This window comes from Vulpes lagopus, chromosome 5 (genome assembly GCF_018345385.1).
Source record: "Vulpes lagopus strain Blue_001 chromosome 5, ASM1834538v1, whole genome shotgun sequence".
In the NCBI taxonomy this organism is placed as follows: domain Eukaryota; kingdom Metazoa; phylum Chordata; class Mammalia; order Carnivora; family Canidae; genus Vulpes; species Vulpes lagopus.
The window spans coordinates 10,222,149-10,239,160 of record NC_054828.1 but is presented as its reverse complement, the minus strand read 5'-3'; the positions used below and the strand labels follow the sequence as shown (position 1 = coordinate 10,239,160).

Here is a 17,012-nt window from a genome sequence, read left to right as displayed (position 1 = left end):
GTAAAACCTCTTCAACAGGAGGGAACAATTTTCAACTGTCAGATGGTGGTTCCCTCTGGGAGGGGAAAGCAGACAAGGAGTGCAATGGGGTAGCAGGGGCCTACAAGGTGACAGGCAGGTCCTCCTCCAGCAGAAGGTACCTAATAGCATGCGTATCTGTTACATGTATCCTTTTGTATCTTCTCAACACTTAATGAAAAGAAGGGATGCCTGGGTGGCTCAGCTGTTGGGCTGCTGGCTCAGGTCATGATCCCAGGATCAGGGATCGAGTCCTGCATTGGGCTCCTGCAAGAAGCCTGCTTCTCTGCCTATGTCTCTGCCTCTCTCCTTCTCTGTGTCTCTCATGAATAAATAAATAAATCTTTAAAAAACAAAAACGAAAAACACTTAATGAAAAGAAAACAGTGAGATATTAGAAGAAAGAAGAAAGAACTGCCTTACAAACTTTGGGGTAGGCAAGGCTTTTTATCCCTGATTTAAAATCCACAGGCTATAAAAAAAAAAAAAAAAAGGCTCCATCCCACCCAAAAAGGGAATCCCTTCTCCCTGACAAAAACACCAGCAGCAAAGTCCTAAGAAATATACCTGTAACTTATCAGCAGCAAGGAGTTGAGAGTGCTAATCTGTTAGGAAAAGGACCAAAGGCTCAAAGCAAACAGGGTAAAGGATTTGAATAGATACCTGGAGAGAAGAAATCATTAATATAAAAATGGTGTACTCATATGAAAAGATGCTCAATCTCCTGGTAAGAGAAACACAAATGGTCCTCAAAGTACACTCCCACCTATAACTGGCAGATGTTCTGCCGTAAGACACCTGTGCTGTCTGGTGGCAGGGTTGCGGCACAGGGGGCACCCCGAACTGGAGAACCCAGCTCTGACTTCAGGGGTGCACTTAGCACCCTGGTGTTTGCAAAATGGGCCTGGATGAGGCTGTCGGCTGTTGACTATGGGCTGTTTGCAACAACAAAACTTGGACACAGCCCAGATGTCCATCATTCTGGGGCCTGGTTAAATAAAGAATGGCCCATCAATAACATAGAATACAATGGAAAAAGAATGAGGAAGCTCTCTCTGTGCAGAAGTGGAAAGATCTCAAAGATACAGGAAGTGAAAAAGCAAAGTACAGAACAGTATGTATTCTATGCTCTTTCTAGCTTAAAAAAAAATGAAAAGATGGAGAAATAATACAGATCTGTGTTTAGTTGTATCTACATAAGAAAACACTGGAAAGAAGCACGAGAAACCAGTAAGGGCCAGGAAGGGCTACTCAGACCCCTAACCCTGGAGGGGAGGACCATTTACTGGACTCCAGGTTATACAACTGCCACTTTTCCCAACACCTTTCCTGGGATATAATTCACATAGCACACAATTACTTCTTTAAAGTGTATAGTTCAGTGGTATTTAGTATATTCATTCACAAAGCTGTGTAACCAATACCACCACCAATTTTAGACTATTCTCACCACCTCCAAACCCCTCAGGATTCGCTCAACATCCACTCATCTACCATCTCGATGGGTCTGTCTATTCCAGACATTTCACTTAGATGGAAATTATACAATATGTGATCTTTTTGCAACTGATTTCTTACACTCAGTGTGTTTTTGTGTTTTGGTTTCTCGTTTTGTGTTTTCATTTTTGAACCCCGTAAAATAAAATTAAAATTACAAAGAAAAGAGATTACCAACTCCAGTGAGCAACTGGAGAAAAAGTACTTTGCCAACTGTAAAATGTTCTGGCACGTTGACACTTATCAGTGGGGAGAGCACACACATTTCTGAGGGGCAGTGGGACGTGGTATGGGAGAGGTTGTTCTGAGGTGTCACCAGGCTTAGCACAGGGTCTGGCACATAATCAGTGCTCAACGAAAGTTGGGTTCAGTAAGTAGTGGGCCCTGGGCTTCAGACATGAGCCCGTGTCCCAACCACACGCAGGTCAGTGGGAGAAAAGGCTGCACAGGCTCCAGATATGTGAGCAGCACTGTACCAGAGAGAGGTCACAGCACACGAAAAGGTCCAACGGGAGTGGGGTGCAGTGAACCCTGAGTGGTTTGGTGCAGCTAGAGCTGGAAGGAGCTGAAGAAGATGGCACAAGAGGGGAGCAAAGGAGAGCTCAGAAGGGTCTCAAATACCAAGCTGAGGTCTTGGCTGTGAGCCTGAGACTCCATGGGCTGGGTATGGATGCCTTGTTGCAGGGATTCTCAGCCTCTGCACTACTGGAATCCGAAGCTCGTCCTGTGTGTTGTAGGATGTTTAGCAGCATCTCTGACTTCTACCCACTAGCTGCCAATGGTAGCTCCCTCTTCTCTGAGTTTAAACGATCAACAATGTTCCCAGACCTCATCGAATGTCTCCTGTGGGACAAACCTGCCCCCAAACCCTGCCCCTGTTCAGACCCACTGGCATTAGGAGAGGACTGGAGAGGACGTGAGGGGCGAGGGAGACCCAGGAGTACTGTCCAGAGAAGAGCTGATTGATGGTGACCCCTCTGAAAACAGGACCTCCAGCACTTATGATTCAGAGGATGCACGCAGAGAGGAGAGGTGCCCAAGAGAACATCTTCCCTGAGATGGGGAGGGGCGGGGTGTTGGGAGCCCTTTATCCCCTGGCACTCCCCCGCCATCCTGCAAGGACTACTGTTTATATCTCTAGTTGACACATATAGAAACTGAAACACCAAAGGTCAGAGACTATATTCTGTGCTAACTTCCCCAGGGCAGGAGCCTCGCTCTTAGGTAAAGCCTTCTGGTCTCTGCAGAGTGCTGGAAAGCTGCCACAGCTGGGTGGCCCACGGCTGGCTGCCCCCACAGGCTCCCACCACCACAAGGCCCCTCCGCTGCCTCTAAGTTCTGTCAGAAAGCCACCAGCCTTCTCCCTTAACTCCCACTACTAAGGCTCAGAAAAGGTTAATAACTGGCCCAAGGTCACAGGTCTGCAGGGGCAGAGCTGGGATTTGTCTAGCATCTCATTCATTCAATCAACAGACACATACTATGGCCCAGAGCGGCTGAACCAGCCCTGCCCTGGATGAGATCAGCTCACCCTCTGTGGGGGCAACAAAGGGTGACCCTAAGTGCAAAGTACCAGAGCAGGGGCAGTAGAGGTAACCCAGCAGGTAGGGTACAATGGCTCCCAGGGTGGGAGGAGAGGGCAGTCTGGAAAACAAACTGGGACACGGCACAGGGCCTAGAGAGAGCCAGCCTGGGATCTGGGGCCTGGGGAAGTCCTGGGTGGGGAGAGGGGTGACCACCGTCACATGGGGGCTCATTTAGACACCAACACAGACACATGTAATCAGGGACCTGTCTGGACTGGAGGTGCAGAACACAGCACCCCTTCAACCCCCTGCCATTTAGACTGAGAAATGGAGACTAAGAATAGGGAGCTCTCAGGGGCACAGGGCCAGTGGGGGTAGAGTGGACACGGTCTCGGCCACTTCTAGACCCTGTGCAGCTGACCCGAGGCCCTCACAAAGCCAGCCCCACTCTCCTGGTTGTCCTCTTAGGACGCTAAGAGGAGAGGAGGCGGGACCTCCAGAAAAGCTGTGGGCCTTGGAGCCACATCCACAGAGGGCTTGCCTTGGTTGATCCTGGAAAGCAGGGCCTGGAGGCCGCGCCCAGCCCCACCTGCGGAGGCCATCTGGAGTCGGGCCCTGGCACTGGCGTCAGTGACAAGAATGTGGCCAGAGCTTTGAACAAAGGGAGCCAGCGAGGCCAGCTGGGGAGGCCCTACAATCACTGCTGTCCCCACAGCGGTAAGAAGGGAGCCCAGGAAGGAGCTGGCAGGACACAGCATCACGGGGACACACACACACACACACACACACACACTTGGCCTGAGCACCCAGCAAAGGCTGGACAGGGGACCTGCTCTCAGGGCAGAACCAGCTCCCTCCCCCACTCAGGCCCAAGAAAACCCAAATCCTCCGACAATAGCAAATCCCAAAACACTGAGGGTTGTGGAGCGCTACCACAGCTGGGCCGAGCATGTGCAGGTGTTGTGAACACTGTGATCTCATTACTTCTCACCACCTTGCAGGCCTCATGACCCCATTTTATCGATGGGGAAGCCAAGACTGGTGGAGGTCATCACCTTTGGGCATAATACAGCTAATGGAAGAAATGCCGACACCCGAATCTTGGTAGAACTTACTCCAAAGCCTGCACAAAGAGTAGTAAATCTAGACGGTTTTTTTTTTTTTTTTTTTTTTTTTTTTTTTTAATGAACTAGATAAACAGGAAGTCCCCCAGGACCTCCGTGGAAGCTCCCAGGGAGGTCCCACCACATGGACCAGGGACACCAGCTTTCTCAATGATGTTAGCCTCTCCTCCCCTCTCGGGGCCTCTGTTCCCTTCTGCAAAATGAAGGCCCTAGGTTGGATGGTCCCTACAAGCAGATGTGTATCTGTGCCAAAAGCTGCTTCTCCGTGACTTTTGCCCTTGGTCAGCCAGGCCTCATCATCACACAAACTTTCCATGTGGGGACACTGAGGCACAGAGCAGTCACATGACTTTCCCACAGCGGCACAAAACCAGGTCTGGAACCCAGTTCTGTCTGACGTCTCCCTCCCATGTTCTATCACACCCTCTCACTTGTGAGTATAAAGGCTGCCTTTTCTAATGTTCAAGAGAAAGACAATGGGCAGCCAACTTGACCACACACAACTGCTTCCTGATTGTGCGCAGAAAGGACAGTAATGGCTCCATCTCTATAGGCTGCTCTGCAGGGCGACCACATTCGAAAAGGACCCTGCCCAGCACCCACTGCGTGCTCAGAGAATGTCCCTTACCTGTCGCCTCTGATGGGGAAGGGGTAGCTCACTGAGAAGCAGAGTTCATACCCCAAGTGGGTAGAGGCCCTAACCACTAGGTAAGAGAAACCGCCCCCACCCCCAAGTCCAGAACCAACAAACACAGCACACTGCTTTGTTGCCTTTCTGTGCCCCGGACAGAAATGATTTACTTTGCTTTTCCAAGTAGGGAAAAAGAGGCAAAGAGATGGGAATGAGGATAAACCCCAGGGACTGGATACCCTGCTCTAACAGCTTCCATTCATGATTACCCACACAGCAGCTCCTCCCAGACCGACAACTGCAAGGGAAGGGCTGACTCCTGACCAAGCATATGCCCTTGGGCAGCTGAGAAGGCAGCATTTGAAGGCAGGAGGCCTCTTTTCTGTCAGGTCGAGGGACAGGGTGAGAAGTCAGCGTTTTGTTTAAAATGACAACACAAGAGCAAATTCAGACTTTCAACAGGAAGCACATCCGGAAAGAAAGATCCTGAAAACGCCGACCAGACCCCTGCCCCCACCCCTACCCAGAGGTTAGTGGGAGAGCCTGCGTCATCGTCATTCCGAAGCCTGCCTGGGCTGAATTCCAGGGGGCCAGAGCAGAGGGAGGGCGCCCAGCTGGGAGCGAGTGGTGGCCCAAGCCTCTTCTATCTACCACCATCCTTCCCCCCTGGAGGCAAGAAACAGGGGCGCTACCCTAGCCTGGGCTTTCCCACGCCCAGCTGGAGACCCAGGTCATCATCAGCTAGAAACCAGAGCTATAAATACTCTCGTCTGTCCAGCCTGCAGCCAGTGGGGAACCTCCCTACCCCCCCCCCCCAGCCTGCCTCACCCCCAACCTGCTGCTTCTCTCCCGACCTAGCATGGCCCTGGGGACAAAATGACCAAACCGTGCCACTGGAGGCCTGGAGCCAAGTTCTGGTTTCAGAGCCAGAAGTCCTGACACATTTACCCCTCCTTGTCCCTGGCATCGCCCCGGGGGCCCCAGAGCCACTAGGCTGGAGTCAGGGATACTTACCCAAGTAGATGTCTCCAAAAGACCCACTCCCGATCTTCCGTCCCAGGCGGTACTTGTTTCCCACACGCAGCTCCATGACTCACTCTCACTGCAGAGAGAAGCAGACACAGGGGTCAGGGAAGCGGGGAGCAGGGAAGGGAGCCTGGCCCAGTGGACTCCCCTCAAAGGCCAGGGAAAGAGGCAAGGAACTTGGAAGGCCAACATTTCCCCGAGGGCATCCAGGTGCCAGGTGGCCCGATGGCCTCCACAGGTGAGATATAGGGAGGCAAGGCTGAGAATGTGTCAGTGTAGCCAGGCAGAGGGTGGAATTGGATCTTATGCCCTAGAGGAAAGAGCCCAGCGAGCATCTCCTTGGGGGACACTTGTTTGGGGACCCACCAACAGAAGCCCCTCAGGGGTGGGCCAGGCACAATGGGCCAGGAAAATCAGACAAAGGAGGTGATGGGGAGGGAGAGGGATGCAGGAGTTCATCTTTCTGGGGGTGCTACCATGGCAACCACCAGCAGGTTCTAAGCCTCCAGAGATAGGAGGACATATTGAATGGAGGGTCCCAAAGGAGTTCCTCAGCTCCTTTAGGACTCGGCAATGACAGAGTCCCCCACCACCACCCCCAAACCCCCATGCTTCTAATAACAAGAATTGGACACCAGGCCTCCACAGCCTGGCCCCGTCTTTCCAGAGGCTAGAAGTTGCCAGCTTGCAGTGTGCCCTGCAGGAGACAGGCCTCCTCTCAACTCAGGGGGCAGGCAGGAAAGGGGGCCCCCAAAACATTCAGTCGGCTCCCTCTCTTGACCTCACGACACCAAGCACCCCACACAGGCCTCTCTGAACAGTTTGGGGTTGGCTTCCTTCACTAGAAGGAGGATCTCCTGAGAGGGCCCCACAGAGCAAGCAAAGGGACCAAGGCCAGGTTTTCAGTCACCAGCCTCTGGGGTGCGAGAGGTCTAAGGAAGGGTCTCCGCGGCTTCCCTCCTTCCTGTGCCTCACCCTGGGGGCCCAAGCTCATGCAACATCAGGGGCCACTCTGGTAGAGACCCTCTGCCCTCTGAGGTCCTGGTCAGCAGAAAAGGAAACTCAAAGGCCAGGAGGTGGTTTCTACAGTTAGAGGATGGGGGACGATGGACCATGAAACGGAGAAAGATGGGGGACCCCTAAGATCTCAGAGTGTTTACAAGAGGGACCTCCCTCTGCAGACCGGTAACTCAGGCCTAGCGAGGTCCCAAGATCACCTGCCCCACACTCCCTGACAGCACGCTGGTGGCAGAGTGTCCTCACCTAGGACCCAGACAGCATTCCTGCCGTCCCACCTGACACAAACAGGACTTATTTCCTGCCAGGGCTGGGAAGCTAAGCGGGAAGATGGAAAAGCAGATGTGCTGGGCACAGCACCCTGCCCCATCCCCATGCCAAATGCCATCCCCAAAGCCGGACCCACCTGGGAGGGGAGATGGGAGAGACTTAGCTCACAGATGGCCAGGCTGGTGCTCTCTGCCCCAGCAGAGGCGAGAAGCCAACAGCTCCAGCCCAGGAGACACATGGAGCCCCCAGCACCTAAGTCCCAGAGAGCTACCACCAGCCCTTTGCTGTGGGCCACAAGGAAGTAGCCTCCCCGCCCCGTGCCAGCCCGACTCTCGCTCTCAACCAAGGGCCTCTGCCCACAAGCCTGGCCGCCCCGGCCGAGGTGCCTCGGCTGTGGCTGTCAGCAGAACACACTCCACATCTGCAGAAAACTCACATGCCACACATTTCACATATCCACCGACCTGTGTGTACACTCCCAAGGAAGACAGAAAAGCAGACACACGCCATGAGCCCCACAGCAGGAGGGGGGAAGGGGGGTGTCACGGGTGTGCACATACACAAACACTGCCTCCCCCCTCAGCCCGTGTTCCGCCAACGCCAATCCAGAGACCACACATGGCAGCCGGGGAAGCCGCAGGTTAGGAAAGGAACATAAATATACCCGCATCCTATATTACATAAATACCCACGCCGGGTTATATAAATACCCGCGCCCTCCGTCTGGGTGTCTTACATAAATACACCGCACATGACCCCCCAGCCCCTCCCCACTCACCGGGCTGTGGGCAGGGAAGGGGAGAAGAGGGTGCAAACAACCAGCCCCACCGGAAACCACTGCTGGGCGCTAGCCACCCAGCCCCCGGGGCCAGGGCCCCCAGGGAGCGCCTCCACTGTCCCAGCACTGTCCCCTAAAAAGCCTCCCAGAGGAGAGGAGAAAGGATCAAGTAAGGAGAAGCTTCCCAGTCCTCTGCCGCTTCTCCCATGGGGGGTGGGGTGAGGGTGGAATAAACGAAGTAGAAAAAAAAAAAAAAAGGAAGACGCAAATCCGGAGTTTCAGCTGCTTAAAAAAATTACACAAACTACCAAGCAACAGAGCACATGGGCAGTTTTCTTACTCTCTGACACCCCCCACCCCACAGCCGGGGCCCCTGTCAGTGGACCATTAAAATAAAAATTGGAGGCACCTTCTAGATGGGGAAGGCAAGGGAGCCCCAAACCCAGGCAACTTCAGACACACTGGGTCTTCCCTTCGCCCCAAATCTTTCTTCTCGCGGAGACTGTGCTGGGAAGCGCCTATGCAAGAGAACTGAGGGCGAAGTCGGGGAGGGGGCTCACCCCACTCTGAGTTGGGGCGTGCAGAGGAGCTCGGGAATCCTCTCTCCAGCGATAACCCGGACACAGAGTTTCAGGTTCCACAGAGACTTGCAAAACACGGATTTCTCACGGGCAGAAACGGGAGAATCCGATCTGATAAATAACCCCCACCCCTTTCTTTCTCTCCACAAAGGAAAACAGATTCGGCGGCTGGGTGACCACACACCCCGTCACCGCAGGGCCCCCACGCGCCCCCGAGCGCCCCCATCCCACACGCGGGAGCAGCCGCGCTGACCCCCAGGTCGGGAGCCCCGAGCCGGGAGAGAGAAGGGGGGTTGGCGCTGCCGACGGTCCGGCGAGGGTTCCGCCGAGAAGCCGGAATCAACAGTATCCACAGTCTCGGGGCCCCCAGCGCCCCAGCCCCGGAGCCCCCTCCCCCAGCGTCCCCCAGTGACGGCCCCGGGGGGCGGGGGGCCTCGCGGCCGGCTGGGGCCTGGAAGGGTCGAGCCGGGGGAGGGGAGGCGGGCCGGGCTGGGGTGGGGGGGCTCCCCCGGGTACGCCAGCGAAATAATAGTCACCCTCCTCCTCCTCGTCCCCAGCCGCGCCTTTGTCCTCGCCGGGCCGAGCGGGCGGCGCCCGGGCCGCCCCCCCACCCCCGTCCCCGAGTGCGAACGCGCGTGTGTCCGCCCCCCCTCCCCTCCCGTCCCCTCCCCTCCCTCTCTCTCGCGCAAAAACAAAGAGGCGGAGGGAGCCCCATTTCCCCCCGGGTTTGCGCCCCTCCGCGGGCCCGCGGCCCCCCAATATTTACCCCGCCGGGAAGGCGCCGGTGCCGGGCCGCTGCTCGGGGGGCTGCCGCGGGCGGGGGCGGCCCGCCGGGGCGGATGCCGGAGGATTCGCGGAGCCACCCGGCGCGCCAGCCTCTCCCGGCCCAGCCGCCGCCGCCGCCGCCGCCGCCGCCGCCGCGCTCCGCTCCGCTCGGCCCCGGCCGGGCTCTGGCTCTGGGTTCTCGCCGCCGCCGCCGCCGCCGCCGCCGCCGCCGCCTCCCTCCTCCGGGCCCTCCTGCCCGCCCGCCCCCGCCGCCGGCTCGCGCGCTCCCGCCCGGCGCGCCCCCGCCGGCTCCCATTGAGCCCCGGGCCCGACCGCTGATGTCATCCCCGGCCCGCCGCCGCCGCCCCGGAGGATTTAAAGGGCCCGCGCCTTCGGCTCCCGGGGACGCTGGCGGGGGGGGGGGAAGGGGGCGCAGCCGGGAAACACAGTTCCCCCAAGCCTGGCGAGGAGCGCGTGGCAGGAACGCGGTCTTACGTGTGGGGCCGGGAAACACACAGCCACCCACACCCCGATCCAGTCTGGGGCACAGGTGGAAAAAAGCCGGGTGGGGGTGGGGAGGAGGCGGGTGCACACATAGCTGGGATTTTCTAGACCCAAAGCCTCCTCTTCCCCCTGTTCTCTCTCCTCTCAACCCCCTCCCCCCCCCCCCCCCCCCCCCCCCCCCGCCCCAGGCCACTGCAAAAGGATAATGTTGGCGGGGAGGACTCTGAATACTGCAGAGAACACAGGCCAGGTTGGTTCGGGGGTCAATGATTTGACAGGACAGCAGGAGATAGAGTGACGTTGACAAAAGACCCAGGGGGGTGGCCAGAGCTCAGCTACCCTCACCACTACCCTACCCCGGTGGAAAGGACCCTCCCAGCTCTTCCAGCAGCTCAGATTAATGGCACCAACCCTGATCCTGGTCTCATGGGTTTAATGAGGAAACACAACCCGCCCCGCCCCCCCCCCACTGCCCTGAAACTAGCTCTTGGGTCAGGGTTCCCAGTGGTACCCGGATGCCTGAGGCACCTCCCACCTCTAGGCTTGGGTTTCCACAATTAGGAAGAAGACCCCTTGCTCCCCAAGTCACTGGGAGAATTAATTAAGGCTTCTCACCAGCTTCCAGGGTAGCCAATGAAAGGTTCCAGGGCAAAGTTATTAAAACGATGGTATTGACACTGCACCATGCAAAGCTCCAAATGATGACACACATCCCTTCACACACACACACAGTTGTGATTGTGAACCCACAAAACGCCAGAGTGCACTGCATCCAATCCCGGAAGCATGGTTCCCGGGAAGAGTCGCTTCCATAATAACCACATCTTCCCTCGAGCCTGAGGGACTTAGTCACACACTGTCCAAACTGGTGGGAGCCCCACAAATCAGGTTCTTCTATCCCAGACCAGGAATCTGTGGTCCAAGGAGGGGAGGAGTTTGCCCAGGACCACACAGCACAGCAAGATACAGAGCTGGCCTGGGCCAAGACATGGCCAACATGTCCCCTTTGCCAGAACAGGGGGTCACCAGGCAAGGTGGTTGGCTTTGCTGGACCTGCATAGTGATTTTTTTTGTTATTTATATTGTTTTGTTAATTGATAACCACTGTTTTAAATGTGCCGATTTCCAGGGGCCCCGGGTGGCTCAGCGGTTGAGCGTCTGCCTTTGACTCAGGGTGTAATCCTGAGGTTCCGGGATGGAGTCCTCCATCAGGCTCCCTGCATGGAGCCTGCTTCTCCCTCTGCCTCTCTCTTTGTGTCTTTCATGAATGAATAAATAAAATATTTAAATAAATAAATGTGCTGATTTCCTATTACAGGTCCATATTCCCTACTTCTCTTGAAGCCCTGGGAGAGAGGGTAACTCTGAGTCCAAACTCACACTGGGTTCCTCCCACACTCAGCTGGCCTGGGCAGTAGCTACCTACTTTGTTCCTTGAGCTTGTTGTACCCATTTTTATGATTTCCTTCATCCCCTTGAGGCCCCCAAGTATGCCCCAGTCCTAGAAGTCAGCTACCCCCAATGCCCTGCCCTTTGTTACCTTTTTTCATCCCAATCTTACCAACCCCGAATCCCGAGGCTCTGCTTGCATTGTCATCAACCCCACTTGGGCTAAGGTGAAACAAGGTGCCCAAGCCTGGGGCCCCAGGCAGAGGGACCCTGGCATTACTGAGCAGGTGTGGAATGTACCCCTGGGTCCTCCATCCTCACCACTCCACCCTCCAACCTGAGCCCTGCTGCCCAATTATGGCCTCCCTCTCCAGGAAGGGACTGGCACTGTTCAGGCATCTACTAAGCACCTGGCCCTGGGGGAGGTGGTTAACCTCTGAAACAACAGATTAAATCCTACTCTATTCTTTCCCTGGTTTACAGAGAGGGCATCTGAGGCTCTCAACAGTGCTTGCCTAAGGACACACATTAACCATCACAAAGTCCCAGCTTCCTTGCCCCAATCTTGTCACACTCCCACCCCAGCCCCTACACTGAACATAGAGTGACATCCTTCCCCACATCCTTCCCCTGATTACCTCTACTGTGGGCCTAGTTCTCTTTCCTACTCCCCTAGAAGACCAATGTTCTCCCCCACCCCACCTCGCAACCAGGGACTTCTAAAAAGCTTTGCAGCTCAGCTCTTACAAGAAACTGAGACATGACACAAAACCCAACAGAGGAATAGAGGTATTCCAAAGGGAAAGAAATCTTATGGGGTTCTAGCAGCCTCTGGGCCTGACTGCTCTCTTCATTCTAGGTTCTCAAGGATTCCTCCCAGGACTTAACTCTCAACTTTAAGGCCCAAGGGTGTGGCCAGCTTGAGCTCATCCCAATTCCGCTCCCTGCACACCCACTCACTCACCCTGAAGATGCAATCAGCCTGGAACATTAGGTGTCAGTGGAGTCCCAGCTCACATGGGTCCCACCCCAGAGTTTAGCTGCTCTGCACTAGGTCAGAAGAGACTCCCCGGCACCCTTCCAATCTAACACTTTGTTTTTGTTTCTTGGCATACCACTCCCTCTCCCCCCTCCCATACCCCCGGAGCACTGGGCTGGGGATCTCAAGGACAGCCCTGCAACTGCCAGCCCACAGGATGATAATGCAGAAGCAATCAGCAATGGGAAGGAAGCTTTTGATCCTCCCAAAGGGATCTGCAGTCTGAGTCTTGACTGTGGGCACCCCACCCTGGATTTACTAAATATCAGGATGGTCCTTCAAATGGCCCTACACAATCTGTTCCGAGGTCTTAGCCCTGGCAGTCCCGGTTGCCTGGGATGCTTTTCCCTCAGATATTCTGCATGGCTCATTCCCTCCCCTCTCTGAGGTCTTGGCTCTTATCCCCTTCACAGGGAGGCCTTCTGGTCTTCCTGTTTTAAGATCCTAACCCGACTAGGGCACTGCCTCCCCCTCCCCTCAACCCACCCTCACTGCTTCATTTTTTCCTGGCACTTATCTCTATATAACATATTCTACATGGTACTTATTTGAATTTTTTTTTGTCTGAGCCCCCTACTAGAATATAAGCTGCTATTCTGGGGATACCACTGCTATTTGAGGGGCACTGCTATTTTGGGGAGGTACTATTTGGGGGACACCACTGGTCACCAGAGTCAAGAACCATGTCTGGCACATAGGAGGGGTTAATGAATATTTGCTGAATGAGTGAATGAATGGTCTGCGAAGAGACGGCCTTCGCTCTCTCTGACAAAACATCAAGAGCTACATTTATTGAGTGCCTACTGTGTGCAGGCCCTCTACAAGACATGTTATCTGCACTGACTCATCCTACCCTCACATCCACCCTCAGCAGAGGCAGCGGAGAGGAGTGGCCTAGCTGAGCCCACACCCCTAACCACTCTCCCAGGCTGGGGGAGAACACAGTTCCAGAACGAGTCTGCAGCCCCTCTTTCAGGCTCCTGAGCCCCAGTCCAAGAGAAGCAATATCAAGGCCCCCATCAAGAGCCACAGTGGCCTGAGGGGTTCATTTATGTAGGCCCCATCATTTTACAGGTAGAGTCTGAGACTCAGGGAGCCTTGCTTGCTCAAAGTCACAAAGAGAGCCCAAGACGGGAGCCCCATGTGCTTAAGAAGCCGGCTTCAAATGCTGACTTTGCCTCTTTTTAACTGTGACCCTAGCAAAGTTCCTTAAAGTCTCTGAGTCTCATTCATAAAATGGGGATAATGCAGATGATCATGTACAAAAACAACTTAGTCCTGAGTAAGAGGAAGATGTTGATAACGTGCCAAGGAGCCGGCATGGAGTGGAATCCAGGCCACCTGATTGGACTTCTTTTAGAACCTCAGGCTGGGTCTCTGGCTTCTTTCCTTGCCTTCTCCTTCCCCTTTGGGTTGGAGGTGGGCCCAGGTGAGCCACTGGCCTTGCCCACTCTCCGTCTTCACCCACAGCATCGGCTCTAGGATGCCCCTGCAGGAAGTCTCTCAGTCTTCCTATTCTTAGCTGCTACTTGTGCCTCTCTCCCAGGACCCCCGAGGGTGGATGGCTCACCACACGCTCTGCTCCAAGAGGCCCTCCTCAAGCCTGCCAGCCTGAAAATGCTGCCCAGCGAGACCTTGGCAGCTTGCCCCTGGACCCTTCCATGATGTTCCACCCACCTCTGACTGCTCGCAGGGCAGTGCCCTGTCTCCAATGAGGGCCTTGGCCTAGGCCTCTCCAGACTCCACTGCCTTTAGACGCTTCTCCTGGTGATCTCACCACATCACCCTGCCTGGTCGTTCTCCGGCAGTACTTCCTCCCTCCTCCATCTTCAGTGGAGACGGAGCTGGGTTGGGTAGCAAGAGGCCTGGACCAGGGGCCAGGAAGCCCACATCTGAGTCCCAGCTCAGCCAGTGAATTTCAGCAGGAACTGAGGGAATCCACAGCCTCCTCTCCGGGGTCCCAGACAAGGAGACCTCTAAGGCCCTGTCTTCAGTCTCCCCATCCATAAGGGCTGGACTGGATGGGGAAGGTCCTGTACACTCCACATCTGGGGCACTCTGTTGAGAAAGACCCTGAGGTCACACACATCTGGGCTCAGTGGGAAAGGGTTTTCTCTGCCGCTCCCATTCAAAACCTTGTGCACATCCCATCAGCTCCCCCTCCCAACTATATTCTGAACCCAGCCACCTCTCACGGTGGGCATACTTGGATACTACCATGGTTTGTTACCTGTGAGATCACATCCCTTGACTACTGAAAATACACCAAATGCTCTCTCTGTCCTTAGTGTGAAATCCATGTTCTTTCCCAGGCCTGCTATGATCTGGCCCCTACCTGCCTCTCAGACCTCACCTGGAACTATCTTTTTTCATTTTTACTTTCATTTCATCAAATCTCAGCACCTTTGCACTTGCCGTTCCTTCTACCTAGAATGATCTCTGCCTGCCCCCCAGATCCTCAGTCTTCAATGTCTGCCTTCAATGTCTTGAACACAATGACTTGCATTCTAGTTACAACCCAAAAGTCACCTCCTCAGAAAGGCCTTCTTTGACCACACAATCTTTATTATTATTATTACTGTTATTATTTTAATGTAAGCTCCATGCCCAACATGGGGCTTGCACTCACAACTTGAGATCAAGAGTCCCATGACTGAGCCAACCGGGTGCCCTGACCGCACAATCCTAAGCAGGCCCCCTTCCCCTCTGCCTCTTTCTACTGGATCACCCGGCCTTTTCTTTACGGCACTTCCTACAGGAAAGAAATATTAACTTGTTTATTTTTAATGTCCTTAAACATAAGCTCCAAGAGGGAGAAATCCTCCTATAGGTGCTCCTGTGGGTGTCCAGTTGGTAATGGGTGCCATGTAAATACTTGTGCAATGAGCGAATTCTGCTGTGGGTCTGTAGTCATAGGGGTGGAGGCAAGGGCCTGGCACTTTCCATCTCTGGGCCAGATGGTGCCTGACAGCCTTCCCTCACATAAGGCCTCACTTACCCTGTGGCGTCTCCCCACCCCCTCCACCCCTGCTCATGGTGGGCCCTCGGCCCTCCCCGCTCCACCCCGGCAAACCCCTCTCAGTATTCCCCATGCTGCCCATCTCCGTTGAGGAATCAACTCCCAGAGGAGTTGTCACTAAAGGCACAGTTACAGGAACAATGAAAACACCCAGCATCACCCAAGGGTTGCTGCCTTCACCTCTGCCCACCCCTCACTCCCCCACCCGTCTGCATCATCCTTCCTTCAACCTGGTCTGTCACCCCACTGCCCCTCCATTCAACAAACCACACTGTTTGCACTGCTGCCAACTCTCTCTACAATGCGCTCCTTCCATCCTCTGGGAATCCAAGGAATCCCATCTCTAGGACACACAACCACTCATTAACTGGGCTGCGGGAATTACGATGATTGCCCTGGCTAATAATCCCAATTCCCACAGCAACACTTCCCAAGTCAGCATAGTTGGTGCGATTCATCATCTCACCCTGTCACACGTCTGTCCACAAACACTTCCTGATGCCTACTCCTCACGGGTCCTGAGAGGTCCGCACTGAGCCCTGCCTGCCTCAAGCTGACAGTCTGCCTCAGCCAGCTGGGTGTACAGAAAAAAATATGGACTAAGAGAGAGTCCATGGACCAGAGAGAAACTGCTAGATGGTGAGAGCCACAGGACAGGTCTACGTGGCCTGGCATCAGTGGGGACACCAAGCAGTGATGAGCTGCCCCTCTCCCTCCAGCCAGGTGTTCTGTGAAATGCACCGCTGGGGAGTTCTTAACTTGATGCAGAGTGTTGCAAGGATACAGCATCCAGATAAGACTCTGAGGCTCCTTTGAAGCAGACTGCCCACTAGGCCCCTTCCATGGAGAAACTGGGGAGGTGCCCCTGGGGAAGGTGGAAGGAGGAGGGGCTTGCATGTAGATTTGGAGGGTGGGAAGGAACAGCCTCAGCCAACACTATGGTAGGAACCTCAGACATTTGAAGGGGGGGGTCCTGTGGGGAGATGGGTCAAAGCGCACCCAGGATCCCCCCTCCTTGGTGGGGAGAAAGCTGATGAGGAAGGTGGGAGGCAGGCAGGGTCTTTAATCTCAAGCAGGTAAATATTGGATTTATCCACTGGTTTTGCTCAGAACAGCTTGGAATTTTGCATGCAGAAGGGAAGAAGAGGGAGAGAATGAGCAAATTCTCATTTATTGTACAATGTGGCACCACAATAGACACCTCTCACCTGTTCTGGTTTAGTTCTACAACAATCTCATGAGCCAGAGATCATCCCACCTGTTTTACAGGTAGGAACCTGAGGCTAAGAGAGTGAATATGATCTAATGTTCATAAAGGTTATGAAGGACTCCAATTTACCCTTCCAGACCCACCCTGGGGCCTCACCCTGCCTTACAGACTGCAGCCCAATCAGCTTTGTCTCCCTCAGTGCCAACGGGAACCTGGCTACATACCTGGGCCCCCACTGAAGGGTACCCCTTGTTCCTCAGGACATCATGAATCCACTTACCCACTTCCAAAGCATCCAGGGGATTCTGGTGACCACCAAAGTGACTGTCTCGAAAGTAGATGCTGGCCACCCCAGGAAGTTCACAAAGTGATCCACTGGGGTATGGGAAGAAAGATCAGAATTTGTATTCTTATTTAGTCTTTAATCTTAACTTTCTAAATGTTCCATTTCGATGGATGTTTTATAATGCACACATTAGCACAGTAGAACATTTATACCCAAGTTTTAACAAATACATTTGCATTTGAATACAAAACGCATGCTCAAAAATATTTTTACAGAAAGGGGTATGCAACAAGAGTTTACATTAGCATTGGAGGACCCCAGTGATTGAGTTC

General features: G+C 54.4%; 1 protein-coding gene across 15 annotated transcripts in view; it reads right to left on the bottom strand.

The window, feature by feature from the left end:
• LOC121491223 (casein kinase I) overlaps nucleotides 1–16,745 on the bottom strand; it is a 30,674-nt gene extending 13,929 nt beyond the window's left edge. For 12 of the 15 annotated variants that reach the window (XR_005987902.1, XM_041755844.1, XM_041755846.1 and 9 more), the window contains exons 1-2: nucleotides 9,235–9,475; nucleotides 5,811–5,898 (exon numbers count right to left, since the gene is read on the bottom strand). Coding sequence is in view for 14 of the 15 variants with exons in the window: in XM_041755844.1 (XP_041611778.1) it covers nucleotides 5,811–5,886 (76 nt within the window). In the remaining variant the exon portion in view is untranslated. Of the gene's footprint in view, nucleotides 1–5,810; nucleotides 5,899–7,887; nucleotides 8,191–8,296; nucleotides 8,318–9,234; nucleotides 9,476–16,674 lie in introns of those variants that run through there. The other 3 variants (XM_041755842.1, XM_041755843.1, XM_041755841.1) reach the window with 3 other exon arrangements.
• Nucleotides 16,746–17,012: the final 267 nt, after the last annotated feature.